The 17,492-nt window shown below is 42.9% G+C and overlaps 1 protein-coding gene across 4 annotated transcripts in view; it reads right to left on the bottom strand.

The window, feature by feature from the left end:
• The window catches only part of LOC142587085 (uncharacterized), a 31,287-nt gene extending 24,507 nt beyond the window's left edge, over nt 1-6,780 (bottom strand). The window contains exons 1-2 of one of the 4 annotated variants that reach the window (XM_075697974.1): nt 6,520-6,780; nt 2,614-2,701 (exon numbers count right to left, since the gene is read on the bottom strand). In XM_075697974.1, the coding sequence (XP_075554089.1) occupies nt 2,614-2,695 (82 nt within the window). In that variant the 5' untranslated portion in view covers nt 2,696-2,701; nt 6,520-6,780. Of the gene's footprint in view, nt 1-2,613; nt 2,702-5,924; nt 6,093-6,519 lie in introns of those variants that run through there. The other 3 variants (XM_075697973.1, XM_075697971.1, XM_075697972.1) reach the window with 3 other exon arrangements.
• Nucleotides 6,781-17,492: the final 10,712 nt, after the last annotated feature.

The following is a 17,492-nucleotide window of genomic DNA, read 5'->3' as shown; positions in this document are numbered from 1 at the left end:
GTTCTATGCTGATGACGTCAATAGCAACTTCTGCTATATACTTGGTCGTGCGTGGGGACAGAATAGAGCTGACAATAATGATTTACCAGAATATAAGATTTTTATTCATTTTATGCGTAATGCGTCATTTGGGCCTGGATTCGGTTCCTGTACGATTTTAACCATTGAAGTGATAGTTCTCATTCAATGAATCTTTACTAAAGAAAGCATTAGTTCTCATTTGTCTTTTTTACTAGTGGCGCTACCTTTTATTCGGTTTAATAATTTTTTTCGTAACAATTTTGCACTTCTGCAAGGCCTCTTACTCCCAAACTGTATTTTCCTGGTAGGTCTATGAAATCATATTTCATTCATGTGATACGTGAACCATTGTTATAGATTTAGCTGTTAGGCTATCAATTTGCCTATCAAATTTAGCTAGTTACCCATTAAGCTAATTAGCTCTTTAATTCTATGAATGGTATATGCACTAATAAAAATAAAATTTATAAACTCTTGCTTAGACTGAAACAGTTATCACTTGAGATGAGCAGTAAGCGTGATTATTTGTAATGTGTCTTATAAAACTAGTTTTAAGGTAGACTTAGGGGCTTTCCTATCAGTCTATGTGGTCATACAGCACGCCCGCCTATTTAATTGTTTATAACCTTGTTGTGCATAAGGTGTAGTATTGTAGTCACGGAATAGTTATTGCTCTCCTATGCTGCACGTTAATTAGGTAATGAAATATTATTCGACGTTGCCCTTATTTCTTATTTTCTTATTTCTCATTTATTTTCTTAATGTGCTCGAGAAGAGCTTTACGCCTTAGTATTGGTGCACTCGTATTACAAGCACTGGAGCAGTTTCAGGGCAAGTAGAATTTCTGTAAACTATAGCAAACAATGCCTTCTGAAATTGTATTCTTTCCATGGTTCTGTAGGTGCAAGAAATATGATCAATAAAGCTTGAATGGCACAATTTCTGGCACCCCAAGTGCATGTTCATGGTTACTGCTTGCAAACCATGACACTTATTTTTGGGGGAATTCACTGCCACTGCTTTGCTTTCTTGTCTCAGTTTTCTAAACTATTTTCATACAATGTATTCCCCTTTTCTTTATCATTTCGGTCATTCCTAACCAGTCTTGACATTAGTGGTATTACACGGTGCTACTGTTTTTTTATTGTATAATTAATATTGCGCGAAAAAAAACGGACTTCAAGATAAACAAATAAAGAAGACGAGCTTCAACAGTCGGCGCTCGTCCAGTTTATCTACTTCCCGTCGTCTTCATTTTCTCGCCCCTTTTAATTTAAACCAGCATGTCTGACCCAATAGCTCGAACGAAAGCTCTCCTCTTTAACGAAGGAGACGAAAGTAATACAAAACGTGCCAATGAAATCTGCTCTTTTAGTCAGAAGAACATGCTCCTTTTTGAAAGGTTCGCTCCTCTCTTAGAATGCCAGCATTTGCGCTTTGTAGATCAATACAAGCCCAAATATCTTTACAGCATAATAATCCCTTAAGCATTCTTAGCACCCTTCAATATTTATGCTGTGTCCATCCTCGTGCTAATCTTGAATGGCAAAAAAAGAAACATGAAACGTTTTCATGCTGCAGGGTGAAACGAGCTCCCGTCATAGAGTCTGGCAAGCTTATCGATTTTATATTCCCGCACGCGTCACGAGCAGCACTCGTGGCCGCATGATTAGGTTGCGTAGTGTGCCCTGCAAAAAGCATGACAGAGGAGCCCGGTTGCATGTGCACCTCATACATGACACGTTTCGGCGGTGGCATCGCGGCGTTTCTTTGTGCATCTTCCATGCTAGGCGCATTGAAGTGGACATTTATGAAAAATGAGTTCTGCAAAAGTTCCTGCCTTAACGATATCCTAAAATTTTATCGACAGTTTTTGCTAATGCATAGTTCTAACTCTGTGAACTGACTGGGACATCTTTTCACAGTGTGAATAAATCAAAGACGTCGCTCCTTTCCCCTGTCTGGAGGGCCAAGATCCGGGACGGAGACGAAATTTTCCTCAACTACGACGAAGCTTTCTATCCGAGAAATCTGTATGAGTTTCCCTCGTAAATTCGTGCTGCACTCGGTTCGGGGACTATATTCCCGTATATGGCACTTCCATCACCTTGCGTAACTGCGCAGAAGTTATTTGTGGTTTAGCCAATTGATTGAATAGGTACTAGCCCGCTAACAATCATTCGTATATTTCAAAGGTGACTATACTTATTAAATTTCTTTCGCTTTCTTTGTGTGTATTGCTCTAAAGAAACATATCCTTTGACATTTTTTTCTTTTCTCTGCTGTAGTGTAATTTGACCTGGCTCACGCATTCTATCCTACAATTCTTGTTTTTATTTGGCCCATTATTAGGTGGAAACCTAGAAACCTAGAATCGTGGGAACTCGATCAATGTTCTGTGTTATGATTATTTTCAGTTACCACCTCACTTTAATTTTCCAACTGAAGCTTTCTAACTGTTCAGATATCTTGTACTATAAACCCAGAAACTAGGAAATGTTAATGTGGAGATTTCACCATCCCCATCATTTCTAGGTATCACCCACACATGTACATGTAAGGAGAATAAGCAGATGTTTTGCATATACATACCCCTCTGACTGTTTTGACAGGTTACAATACTTGTAACGAAACCAAGCAGCACAACACTTAAGAACAATATATTCCGTGCCATTGTTTTCTGCAGAGAACAAGAGAACCACTTATTCTTTGCATATTGTCACTCGTAACGCTGAAGTCAAAAAGTGAATTCAAGCAAGATAGTATACCGGGTGTTTCAGCGAACACTTTCGAAAATCTTTAAAGGTTGCCTTTGCGAGATAGCAAAATCCTAGTTCATGAGTTGGTCTACTCTAAGAGGCAGGCATTACTTGTGCAAAAAGAAGTGAAATGCATAATCGACTAATTAACAAAATTTTACTAATTCAGTTTTCAACTAATTTGCTCATGGCCCATGTTCGAATTTACAAGTTCTAGCCGTGGAGTTGCAAGGCGGATGTACTTTGAACGAATTCTCAAGATGACACCATTTTTGAGACATTAATTCCGCAACATTGCGGAGAAATGCTTTGGCGTTCCAGTTACTTTCTTAAGAAAACGTCGTTTTATAAATTTAAGCATAAAACGACTTTATGGATTTCTCTTCAAAGTTCGCAAATAAATATCTCGAAACTGGCTTCCTTCTGAGAAATCATTCCAAGTGGATCCGCCTTGCAAACTCCACGGCTAGATTTTGTAAACTGTCATATGGGCAAATAGTTATAAAGTTAATAGGTTAAATGTTGATAATTCGTTTATTATGCATTTCAATTTTATGTGCAAGTAGCGTGCGCCGCTTCGAGTAGGCCACCTCCTTACCAATAATTGTGCTCTCACAGGCAACTTTCAAGAATTTTTTTAAATGTTCGCTGAAATACCCTGTATTTAAGAGCACAGGTTTTACGTCATACTGTTGGAGCACTACCAACTAATACTTTCCATGGCATAACAGGTTGCCATACTATCCTAATTGCGGTCAGGATGCCTTGAGTTCCTTCATAACATGGTGTACAACAAAGATTTTACAGGTTATCGTCTCAGGCTGTAGCCCTAGCTTGAAATTTAGCATTTCATCAAAATTCTTACGCATACATTATATAAATAACCGCTTCACATACCACCAAGCGAGTGCTAAATGCTGAACTTTGAGCTCTTAAAAGACTGAACAAGGGTCCCTGTAGCATGTAAAATATAATTAAATCCATCGGAGCATTGCTGTGTCACTGTTGCCGATCCTCTTCATCAAGGTTGCAAATATTGCATGCAAGATTAAACAATGAATGTTATAGTGGCTGTTGCACTTTCAGAAACAAGAAAAAATTTTGTGGCCCTAGTGTTTTCTTTAGTATCTACATTTTTCTGATTTTAACTCGGTAGCATACTATTCTCCTGCTTCTGTTGAATTGCAAATGTAATCAGCTAATAGCTGTGATAACAAAGGTTCATTTGTTGCAAATGTTAAGAACAAAAATGACAAACAAAACTCAGGTGTGTTCATGCTTATAGACCGCTCAACTATAATGTATACCCTATGAAGAATTTTAAAGCCCAACCATGTCCATCACTTCAGTGATTTCTATTCATTCATAACAGCTTTCAGAGTCTCACTCCAACTGAACCAAAGGAAACCTGTCAACTTCTCAACCCGCAAAAATAAATCACGACGAAAATAAAAGAAACAAAACATCGTTTTTACTAAACAAAAGGATCTCCTGCGCTTGGTGAATTGGTTGTCGTTGAACATTAGGAAGAGGTAAGTCAACGGGAAAAAGTTGTACCAGCTGGACGGATACGCTGTCTAACAACATAGTTTCTAAAGTTATGCATGAGACACACGCGATGAAAAAAAGTACGCCGATCGAAAGCACCATCTTGGAATCTACTTGAAGTGAAGGATTCCTGAACCGGGCAACGAAGTAATATAAATAATCCCGTTTTAGTCATGTCTCACTGGGGTAAAGAAAGCTTGCGCACTCGTGTGCAATATCGCACTCCTGATACGCAGTGAGACAAATGTTATATTCACTTGTGCTGCTTCACTCTTCATTATTCATTTGAAATGTACCGGCCTCCTCACAACCGATGGCCTGTCGTGAGTGCATGTGGCATTAAAACACCGCCATCATCACCCTTAATATGAGGTGATTATATGAAAGAGCGATTTGGCGGCACAGTAATACCTTTCCCTTTTGGATCGATCCCTGGTCGTAGTTACGCGCCATAATATGGCGTTATTCATCGTTATCAGCAACCGCGCATACCATTCTTTTGCGTAAATCCGTTGTGGGCATATGCCACACTGCGGTAAGCATATTCAGCAAGGAGCAGTAATCATATCAAATAGCGTGTTAGCAGGAATATATGTAATATCTGCGGCTTGGCCAATTGTCCCTTATGGATAGGTCTCATAGCATGGAAATCACGATCCTAGTCAACATGCGGGCGCGCTTCATTGTGTCATGTGCCATACTATGACAATAATATCCATATCCGACGCACGGACACCCTTCTAAGCGCCTCCCGCGTTGTGGGTGAAATAATCGGCCTAATCAACACACTGACAGGTGTCCTGGCCATTCCTCGGTTGTGGGAATGTGCCATAGTATCGAAATCAAAATGAACATGTGGCGGTCATCTCAAAGAGGTAGTTGGCGTCGGCACGAACCATCGATTCCCTTTTGTTGGCTTCCACCAGGTTTTCATACAATTTTGTGTGTGTGCTATGGTTTGCAAATCACCATCATCATTATCTACCTGATCACATGCCTGTTTGCTAATGCCCCGCTGGAGGTGCCCACAATATGGAATAAATCCTGATCATCCACATCATGCGGTGTTCATCACAAAGAAGTCTACATGGTGGCAGCGCGATATCTATCGCCCTTTGCTCGGTCAGTGTGCCGTTGTGGGCATGTTCCATTGTATAAAAATTATCACAATATTCAACACGTCGACACGCTTCTTGGTGAAGCTCCTAAATCATCTCCATCAATATGCAGGGTTCATCTCAAAGAGCTAGTTGTTTGCATGCTATGTACAGCTCAGTTCCTAGCCTATCCCACGTTGTGGATATGTGACATACTATGACATCTCTATCATTAACACTTTGCGACCGTGTGAAAAATTTAGTTAGTGTTGTCACGAAAGAAAGTAGCGTACGTTTGTCTTCCCAATACCTGGAGGATGCTGCTACTGCACTGGCTGCCTCAGGTTCTAATCGCGCCGCCGTACACACGTCTCACCCTTTTCTTTCTTTTTCTTTCTTTTTCATTTTCTAGCGTGAGGGAAATAACTAGACCAGCAACCAGTCGACATAATTGAAACCAAGGGATGGCAAGCGAAGAATGCTTCGTTTTAAAACTTACCGATCTCACACACCATCGGTAATTAGCAAGGTAGCATCAGCGGATGACGAGAACACAGCCACGTCGCCTGTAGCTGTAGGCGTGTTTATCGAGGAAGAAGGTGACGTACGTGTATCTCGGCTTCAGATGGAGGGTTATTGATTTGAAACAGAACAGCGCGGTATTCACGGGGACAAGCAGGAAGAAACGACACGGACGACATGGACGAGCGCTGTCCGTGTCGTTTCTCCCTGCTTGTCCTCGTGAATACCGCGCTGTTCTGTTTCAAATACGTCTTACCAACTCGCCCAGACGTCTGTTTTAACAGGGTTATTGATGAGAGCTGAAACCACGAAGAACTACAACGCAGACGTACATACATTTAAGACTTCGTCCCCTTTGTATCCGAGTCGTACATGCCCACTTTAGCGAATTAGTCGGAAATCCACGCATGCGTAGTGGCTAATAGACACTCGCAGGTAAACAGTGGGCTATTGCATGTTCATCTATTCAGTACACTTCTCGCTATTACATGTGGAAGAAAAGAACGTATAAAATTTTTGATCATAACATGGCTACGCGTTGGGGGCTAAATCGACCAGTTCATGCATCATACCTGTGTTTGAGTCAATTCTGTTTGCAGGTTACTTCTCCAACGTGGAAGAAGCGATGACGAAGGTCTGTTCTAGCCTGAGTTCCAGTTTTCTGGACTGGTAGTGTTTGAACTTTTCACGTGTTGAGGCAATGAGAAAGCAGTCCTGAAGTCAAGCCAAATAGCTTTTGCTCATGAAGGTCCGTAATCGCTTTCTTTAAGCGAAGAATAAAATCCTGGATGAGCGCGTTCAACTACGAGCACGCTATATATATTTTTAAATACAATAAATGAAAATGCGCCGCTTTAACACACCGGTCTGCGTCTGTTCTTTCTTTTTATTCTCGGAACGAACAATGTGAAATGCATCAACTGACATGCTTTTCTTGAGAAATCTCAGGTGGCGTTTCGTAGCCCATTTTCTGTCCAGCTTTGGCTGTCCTATAAGCGATGTGCCTCGGAGACTATGGTATTAGTGCAGAAGCGAATAGAAATATTTATCGGCAGAATATTGCTTTGTATTTATTTCTTGATATTTATATTTTTATTTTGTACCCACAGCGCGAATAGGCCTTACAGGGGTGGGGGTGGGGTGCAAGTGAAAAATGCAATATTCAAATACAGCGAACTTTAATCAACAAGGCAGCACAGCAGAGTTGCACAAAAGAAAGACACAGGGAGGAAACTCTTGGAGCAAAAGAAAGAAAAATTATGCGTGCCGTCATCAGAAAATGCCTTAGCACTGCCATTGCATTAGCGCAATCATGCGCGCAATATCACCTCCATATTCAAGTCCCAAAAATTTGAAGGCTTTTTGCTGATTTGTTAATTTCATATCTGTGTGCACTTATTAAATAAATAAAGCGGTTGTCATCTGGAATGGAATACATTGTTGTTTTCTAGCTTTGAAGTCGACAAATATTCAATATACAATTCAAGGCCGTATATTTAGCTCCTCATGTGAACGTACTAACGGCTGCGGGAGACCTACTGTATCTGGTGGGCAGTGCATGTGGTCAACGTGCAAAACAAGGCCCTTTCTGTATTTACCCTTGAAGATATTTGTTTCACAGGCTAACTTATGGAGCATCATGGGCTATGTGGCTTTTCCGTAATGAAATATCATCGAACAGTTGCTATTAACGTTGAAAAATTGAGTGCACTGGCGCAGCGGACATATTCATGGCAATTTGTTCCCGTATTGTGACTCAATTTTAACTTCTTACTGGCACTCCTCCGGCTGGAAAGCTCAAGGAAAACTGGCGACAGCGCTCATGCAGCGCGGCATATGTGCCCGTGTTATTTGATGCTGTCGTTCCAATGTATAAGACGTTGATTGAAAGTATGTGACGTCACTGTTCACCTGATTGTTCGTCCTTTTTAGGTATCGCGCAACCAATAGAGAGGTCTATGCCCACCAACCAAGTGTGCACTCTGTTCTTTTCGTTGCCCCGTCAGACTGCAGCTCAGCATGCGGCCAGGAACGTCATGCAGTATAAATATTTCCTAGGTTGTGTATGTGATAATCGGTGTCTGTATCAGATTTTTAGTAGACATAGAATAAAATTTACTGCTTATAATCACGTTTACTTCGTTAAACTTCTCATTGAGATCAGTTATCAGTTACTGTCCCACAAAAGTAATTGCGTAATTACTCAAAAGTAAGCGATTACTTCTAGCTTATTTTCCAAAAAATTCTTGTTACCATAACATAGATACAGTGATCCGAAGCAGCGGTCCTCGCAATTTCAGTGCGTCCTCTGCAATCCATTACGCATTGTTTACCTATACTGACAGTCGTTTAAAAATAGAATGTCTGTAATCATACCTATGTTTTTTTTATTTTGGGAAAACGTTAGCGATACAGGAAACTCACGCGAGGGAAACAAAAGAGAGGAGAGACCGGGGATTTAGCCAGTTTGCTCGATGCTGCTTTGTGGGGTAAAACGATGATGTACTACATGAATTATTGCACACAATAGTGGGGCTCCTCAGCATCGGGGCGATGTGACCAGATTTCTCGGGCGCCTGAGCGGGCCGAGGGGAGGTTGCGTGGGGATGGCGTTAGGATAGAAATGAAAATAAACATTTAAGAGATATTTTGTTTACACGAAGATTGCAGTTTTAAAGTTATCAATAAATTTGCACTCATGCTTAGCAATTATTCTAAGCGCTTCCAACATGACATGCATTATGGGCAATAGGACATCAAGACCTTGAGCTGAGTGTGCTTTGGCTAGACTATAGACCGTTACCCAACGCATTTAGAAGTGCATTTCAGCTGAATCGAGAACACGTGCGAACCGTTAGGGGTTGTGTGTAACTCGCTGGGTACGATCTCACAACACTTCCAAAAGGGCATTGTTGCATTGCTTTGTCGTGATCGATCAGCAAGAGCTAATCCAAGCGAACTATTTTCTTTAGGAATCTGTATAACAGCTACCTCTCGTGTCTTTCTTGTGGTTGGTGCCACAACAGCGGAGAAAGTGAACAGCTGATACAATTCCACTGGGCAGGCATTTAGGAGAAACATGGAGTGCTATGAAGACGAAGCAAAAACTCACCGCCCCGCGTACGCCGTGAGACAGCTGGATCATGGCGGTAAAGTGACCACTAGTCCCACCTAAAATTGGGACGTCTCGTCCCCTTACTTCTGGGTTCTGTATAAAATGCAAGGCTTGAATGATGTTGTGCCTTTGAGAAGATGCTCTTGGCTGCGGGAAGAAATACGTCCTCAAATTAACCGCATCTAATTTCCAGACAATAACGGCCTAACTGGCCTTTCCTATTGAGACATACAAGCACTGGTTCAATTCGTCGGCCTGCATCTGATTCAGCCTTAAGATGAGCAAACAAATACTGGTCCCGGCGGGTTTCCGTGCAAGAACATGCGCATTCATGAGGCTTCTCCGTTGCCCAATCTCGGCCGCAATGCTGTTCTTTCTCGCCAAATTCAGGTTCTGTAAACTGCGTCGTCTGCTTTAGCTTGTCTTGTAATAAAACAACTGATCACATGAAGTTCGCTACAAAAATATTTTGCACGTACCATGACTCTATGAAGAACAAACATCATGCGAAGCACTTGGCGGGCAGGTGGCTTTGAGCATCGTTTGGGGTTGTGCAAAGCGATACGTGGTTGACAAATGTGTTTGTGTATATTCTGTGTTTTTCTATGCGAGGCCCGCAGAGAGAACAACAATTAAGGTCAGAGGTGCGTGTCTGTAACGAGAGTAGCAAGACGGCAATAAGAAGTTACGAAGATTCCATGATGTTTTTACGAATGGTCGAGTTCATGTAAATAAGCGGCATAAAGGTGGGAGATAGGTAAGAAAGGCACAAAATAAATGCGTAGTGACAGCCGCACTAGGCATAAGTTGGAGGACACAAACGTGTAACTTGCGGTTAAACAGCGGCAAAACCTGAAGGTGAATGTTCTTGTATACCCATTCGGACGAGTGCCATTGTGCAATGTCTGCATTGGCGAAGCCGGGATCGCGCTGCCATGCTTGGATCCGGTGCGGCGTTGTCGCATCATAAAAACAGAACGCGTAGATACTTGGTTAAAGTACCTGTTGATGATGAGGAGTGCTGTGAAAATACGCTACGAGCTTCGGGAGGAATAAGGACGCGGTGTATTGCTTTACGGCGCTCGGAAATGAACGCTCGTGTTAAAACTTTGTTTTCAATTGCTGTTTGAAATTGTGCTACCACGCACCCAGTCTTGTACTCCTAAAATGGCGGGAGGTTCATATAAGTGCCGCCTGGCCCGAGCGCAGGTAGCGCGCGAAAATCAGCGTAGAGATTAGGATTGGGAAGCTGTCATGACAATGCAATATGACTTACCTTCTCAGAGTAACAATCGCAAGCATAATAAAACCGACCCCATTTACGACAATTTGGTCCACTAGGTTGGCATACGTTCTCATATTAATAATGGCGTACCGTGCCTGCATGCATGTGATGAATTTATGTCGTTCTTGCCATCCAAGTCCGCAGAATCCCAAAAATTATGTCATGGCTCGACATGGCCCCAGTTGCCTACATGGCAATAATGCCAGGCATTGTATGACCTGCATGTCTTGACAAATCAATCATGTCAGAAATGCGTGGCATAATTGCAATATCTAGCATACATCTATTTAAATGAATACATGTTATGTCATTCAATTAATTAATGACATGCCATCTCACTTCAGACCTTCATGTCATGACATGCTTGCCAGTTATGTCAGATTCATTTCTTAACGCGTTATCCTTGACATCATTGAAATGACATGACATGCATCACAAAAATTGGAGGATATGCATATCATGATGAGATTGTCACGAATGACATAAAGGAAACGAGGTGATCGCACCGTGGTTGTTTCTTTACCTGCACATCTAACAGGATTTGTGGTACCGGACATGTTTGCATGGAATGACGAAAATGCAGTGAGATACTCACGCATGTCTAATCATCAATGTAATGTCCGGACATACATGACAAGCACTGCAATTAATTGTATTGATGTCAAGCCAGCCATACCTTTCATTCTACTTAGGAAATCACGTACATGCGATAACAATATTATTATTTCAATAGATGACATGTTCATACATGTTCAATCGATCATGTCTTGATCCACAAGACAGGCATGCCAATCATGCCACTACAAATATGTCATCTTATTTATGTCAGGTAATGCAGGCATGGCATTATTGGCTAATATATATTGAGTTAAAAAAAACGATTGCCTCGGCATCATGTCATTCGTGTCAAATATTTTGTGACGCGACAATATGTTACGTCATTGAAGTCATGAAATGTCATTTTTATGTTACGTGTATACGTGCATGTCATGCCCCCAATGCCTGGTATGATATGTACCCAGTAAAAAAATTGCCGTGACGGCATGACAGCGTGAGAGGCTAGACAGAGAGACAGACAGGCAGACATACAGACAGACAGACAGACAGACAGACAGACAGACAGACAGACAGACACACAAACAGATAGACACACAGATGGACGGACGGACGGACGTACGGACGGACGTACAGACAGACAAGCAGACAGGCAGGCAGACAGACACAGAACGAATAAGTTGCCCAACACCCCCCCCCCCGAAGAATGCTTCACCTCGAAAAAAAAATAACTGAGAAAGAGTGTACGTTACTCATTCAGCAAAGTAATCGCTGAATAACAAACAATCTGAGAATGTTATTGATTACAAGTGATAATTTACATGTAATTTTTTACTTATCAGCATGGTATCAAAGAAACTATTCTAAATATGTTTCCGCATATGTTGTGCAAGCTCTAGACACTCTATACATGAGCAACATTTAGGACAGTACAATTTCTACAAAAACTCTGAACCACTTACTATTTGCACAAGACGAAGGGGAGGCTATGACAGCTGATAGACGTTTGTTCTAGCCTCGCTATACTGAGTACATTTTGATTCAATAAGCGATTTGATTCTTCAGCAAGGGATGTCGCTTGTAATTCCCATGTTGCACATGAAGCGTTTCACAAAATTTGTAATTGAGTTCGCTTTTCACTTCTATGGTACTGACATTCCAGGCGTCCTATGAAAGCCTAGTCTACAGCTCCGTTTAACGAGAGTGAGAGGTGCATGCCTTTTCAGCACAGTAATAAAATATTCATGATCTTGAAATGAAAAAAATCTTACTTGTGCTCAAAAAAAGCAGGTTTTGTATACAATCAGTACTTTAGTCCTAAGTTGGGAGTACAGTGACTGACCAACATGGAAGAGGCCATTTAAAGAGATACCCCATTATACGATATGTCTCAAATAATATTGTCATAGCTGTTCAACTAAAAAATAGTTACTAAACACGCTGCAAGATAAAAATATACCGCTTACGTTGTTGAGGTGTCTGCCTTCAGGCGACGGAACACTGCAGCTCTTGCAATCATATCTCGCTCTTTTTTTATCTTTTTTTGTTGAGTAGCTTGGCTAGCGTTATCGGACACCCTATCTACATTGCCGATTTGTTGCACAGTAGTGTTGTTTCTTGGTTAGTGTGGTTCAATTTCTTTGGTTTACATTACACTTTTTCCTACGGAAACGGGGCGGAAATTCACAAATGTTTCCTTTGTAACTGATGCTTGTCGTTCACCATCCACCTTGGCTAAGGGTGTGTCCAGCTGTAGGACTGGTTGAAATTTCGCCTTACGGAGATTTCAAGTGTTGTGTTTGTCGGTCTTCGTGGCGTGTGGTTGCAGGGGTGGTTACGCGAAAATGAGGATGCCATTACATGGCGTCGCGGTGACTTCAGCTGCGGTGATGATCCGGAAGTAATACCACTTCTGGTAATAGCCGGCAGATGACGACTGATGGAACACCGGAATTCAGCCGTCGTGTCTGGTTTCTGGTCAGACAAGAGCAGAAAAGTTTAAGCTGTGCGTTCGCGCGTGGTCGGTGCCGTCGCCGCGCTGGCGTTGTTCAGCAGAAATTTTTTTATTAACTTCACATCAAGCTTGAGAAACTCATTGTGAATATTGGCCCCGGTATTCGCTTGGCGTGTGCTCTCCCCAAATTGTGAAAACGCGGTAACAAGCATGTTAGCTCAGGCAGTCTATGTTTACGAACAGCCGAAGCAACTCCATAATAAATAAATCCATAATAAAATAATTCTTGTATCATTGTACTATCTCAATGTGAAATACCGATTGCACGGGCACTCGGATAGCAGTTATGCGCATGAGTAGCAAACAGGGATAGTTATTGCACCGATAGCATTTATGCGGGCGCTCGAAGTACAGCAGGCCATCGGCGCCATGCCGCTTCCTCCGTTGACTAGCAGCTCACTGACGGTGCATGCGCGGCTCAAGCACGTAGTTTTGCAGGATTTCTAGAGACGCGGATTCCTTTGGCTGCAAGGACTACCACACTTGTGAACCCACCATCAACGCACGGTTCAATCACATTCACAATCAGATATATTAAAATATGCGGATCCCAGGCACTGTGGGAGTCGATCTAAGCGAAGCTTTTGTGTTCTTTGCTTTGATTGACGATAATTAGCGGTAAGGTTGACGGCTAATGTTTTATTTATTCAACGTTTCGCAGGACACGAGAGTAGTGAGTTGATGTTAACTGTTACCGCGCTTGCGCCACTGCTGTTTGTCTGCGTGGTACGCAGAACATACAGAGGGAGGTGTTTGCTTGAGCCATGATTGAACGCGATGCTTAATAAGCTCTGAGGGGTTTGAGCGTTGTCATTTCCTCACATGGCACATGGCATCGTGACAGAAGTATCCAGTTTTAATTTATTGAGGGGGCCGTACGTACCAAACTCCATTAGGAATACGAAGCCCACCGTAGGGGCGGGGTCAGTATTAATTAATGACGCTGTGGTGTTTTTATTGTGTCTCTAAATCTAAGCGCACGAGCCCGTTTCTTTTTTTTCATTTCACCTCCGCCTAAATGCGGCTGCCGTGATCGGGACCAAACCCACATATGCGAGCAATGCCATAGCCGCAAAGCTACCTCGGCGGGCACAGAAGCGTTTATTTGACGTGTGACCACTTCCATAGTTTCGCCTATAGACTATGCGGTGTGCTTCAATGCAGCTGCGCTTCTGCACGCAAAGCGTAAGTTGTCCGCTTGACAAATTTACACGGTGTATATTTTTAGAAACAACAGAAACGTACCGTGCCTTGTACTTAAATTTATACCGCTTGCCTGCAACCGCTGTCGTGTCCTCACGTCACCTTCAAGCCCCCCCCCCTCCCCAACTTTGTATGCGAACTGCGAGCGAAGAGTGGCAACGCTGTTATTCACTTCTTTCGCGACTCCATCGGTTCTCCCCATTCTCTGCCTCCTCTGCACCCTCTTCCCAGCCATTCTATCTAGCTTCCCTCTGGGCTTGGAAGTTAGTAGTAAAAAAGTGAGCGCTGCAATTTCTGCGATGCTTTTGTGGCAGGTCAAGCGTAATGACAGCTTTCAAGAAGCTAATGCGGCGATGCCCACGGACCGCCAGCAGGCATTGTGCGCATTTGAAGCGGCGCAATGATCCAAACGAGTTACTCGCGTCGTCCTTCCTGTCTGCCTCAATCATGTCGGGTGTACACAAACACTGGGCCAGCCCCCGACGCCGCAAGTTGCCCGACAGCAGCAGTAGCAGCAGCAGCAGCACTGGAAAAGTCGAAGGAAGAGGCAAAAAAAAAAAGCTTCTCTTCAGAAATTGGAGGATGCTTAAGCTTCCAATATAAGAGTAGATCGCGATAGCATTCAAAGATCCCTGACTACTTGTAACGATTACCGGGAACTGCAGCTTACGTAGCCGCAGTGTATGCCGAGAAACGCTGGTGGCGATCATTGTGCACGAAGGCTAGTTTCCTGGTAGAAAAGCGGCCTCTTGCTTAGGCTGATCCCGGAAGTTGTGCAAAGCCGCACAACAAAAAGTACATCATTTTCAGGCTTCAGTTAGTGTTCCGCACTTTTAATACTTAAGTCTCAGAAGATTTACTATAAAAGGCAGGACCTAGCTGTTGGCCTTTTGTTTCATGACATTTGTTTGTGGGCTATCATTCTCAAAATTCCGAGGAATAACTTTGTCAAGGTTGTAAGACAAGGTACGAGCAGCTTTATTGATAGAACGTTGTGGCAATATAACCCCCCTATACCGCATATCATACAGCAAGGCGTGGCACATACATGTACCTTAATATGTACGGAAGTTTTCGCTCACACACAACTCCACCGACGTCGACACTGACACCGAATTTTCAGCGATACGTGGCTCTTAACGAAACAGTGCAACTCATTCCACTTTCTTGGTACCGCATCCAGAAATTGTAGCATGTTCGACAGGCACTATTTGTCGCACAGTTGCCTATTGTATTTTCCTGCTACCTCATAAAAGCGATCCTCATTTTTAGTTAATCACAAAGCACGTAAATGATTTCTCGCCGTGAGGATTCCACTCGTTTCACCTATGGCGTACACCACACAGGAGAGTGTACAACATGACAGTATGCTGCTATAATTGTCGCTGTTCATCAATACAACCGGAAAAACTATGAATTTTTCAACATAAATCTAACAGTCTGTTGAGTATCAGTTGATAACTAACGCCTACCCACCGTGGCTGCTTAGTGACTATCGCGTTGGGCTGCTCAGCACGAGGTCGTGGGGTGACATCCCGGCCACGGTGGCGTCATTTCGACTGGGGCAAAAAGCGAATACGCCAATGTACTTAGATTTCGGTGCACGCCAAAGAAGTCCAGTTGGTCTAAATTATTCCTGAGTCCCACGTTACGGTGCGCCTCCTAATCTTAGCGTTGTTTCGGCACGTAAAACTCCTTAATTAAAGAAAAAACTAATCTCATGTGATATTCACGTACGCATAGCATACAATAACAAGCACTGCTGAAGACACAGAACCTTCATACAGCAATAGGTCAATTAGCTCACCTCTTTCTGTTTTGATAGGGCGGTCAACCACCGGATCACCATGTTCATGTAGTCCATCAAAACCAGTCGGTTGTTGCTTCTCTCCACGAAAAAGGCAGCGAAAATTTCGTTCACACGTTGGCTGTTCCAAAAGTATGTAATAGGCCCACGCATAATAAATATATGAATGAAGCGTCATGTCGCCATTCGTAATTTTATAGTCTCCTCCCAACCGTGTCTTTGTCGTCACCTTCAGGAAGCAACCGTAAGAATGGAAACGAAGAAAAGAAACGGGCACCGTGTAACTTAAAGTATTATCATTTTATTTAGCACTTCCGAACCGGGAAAGTGTTTAGGTATTCCAGGAATGCTGGGAAGTATGTTTGTAATTACTGAGAATGCTTTCTTGATCTGTTCTGGATTTGCAGGCTGCACTTTTGATGGCTCTGCGTGTTAAAAGAAAAGGTTGTCAATGTGATCATTTTCTTCAGAAATTTCCCGTTAAAAGAAAGCGCGTATAAGAAGTTCCGAGAAACCATCTCTCCCGTATCTCTGATACTGCTTTCACTTCTTGAGGTGAAACGAAGTACCAATTCACCGCTCATGATGTCCACCCGAAAGCGAAGGCAAAAACGTAATATCAACGTGTGAACAAAAATTTTGCGTGGCCCTGCTATCGCACACATCAGAGACCAGCGAAGCTGGGGGAAGACCGTAAAAGTAGTGCCGAACCGCACGATTATTCTAACTTCTGCTGGGCTTCCCCCAGGTCTGCTAGTCTCTGGTGTTTGCGATAACAGAGCCACGCATTTTTTTTTGCACTGCGAGAAGGAGGACAGCCGAAGCGAGCGCACGTGTTTCTATTGGAGGAAAAGGACGTCACACCACTTGTGTCCCCGCCGCGCTGCTCCATGTCTCCCGCTTGGCTCTACCCCCAATTGCCTCGTCGTTAAGCTGCGCGATGCTATTTTTAGACTCTGGTTTCATTATCTGTCAGCTCTGTCCCCCAGGTCGGCGAAGCTGCGGACGTGAAGAGAAACCCAGCGAGGTTCTAACAGCTCCATTGTAAAAAAAGAAGACTCGACTGGAAACTTTTGCAGGCATGTTCAGCTTTTATGTGAAACGGGAAACGTCATTTATTTCGGTCAGCATGGTCGCTTTCTAACGCCACATGTAACAAAAATATGTATTACTAAGATCGTTTATATATTTCCTACTATACTACCCACGCGTCTTATTTTGTAATTGTTGTGTTGTAAAATTAGTCCTTATACTATCGGGTCGCGCACACTAATGGCGTCGTTATCGAGCCATGTTTGATGCAATCGGAGTCATATTTAACGTCTCACTCGGAGTTTACAGTTCATAGCTTGGCTTCCCAAATGGCAGCTTGACTCTTTTTCACATGCAGGACCTATAATTCTGCCGCTGCAAGCTTCGATGCAGCGTCTGTTGACCTACGCAGCATGATACGGTCCTCCCTACTTAGCAAAAACACAACAGTGTTGTTAAAGGGCTTGATTAGGGTGTTCACTTTGTGTGCCGATACCCTAGTTGCGCAATACATTCGCAAACCTGGTATTCAAC

This window comes from Dermacentor variabilis, chromosome 7, assembly GCF_050947875.1.
Source record: "Dermacentor variabilis isolate Ectoservices chromosome 7, ASM5094787v1, whole genome shotgun sequence".
Lineage (NCBI taxonomy): Eukaryota > Metazoa > Arthropoda > Arachnida > Ixodida > Ixodidae > Dermacentor > Dermacentor variabilis.
Note: the sequence above shows the minus strand (reverse complement) of the source record. Positions and strands in the feature narration are given on the sequence as shown.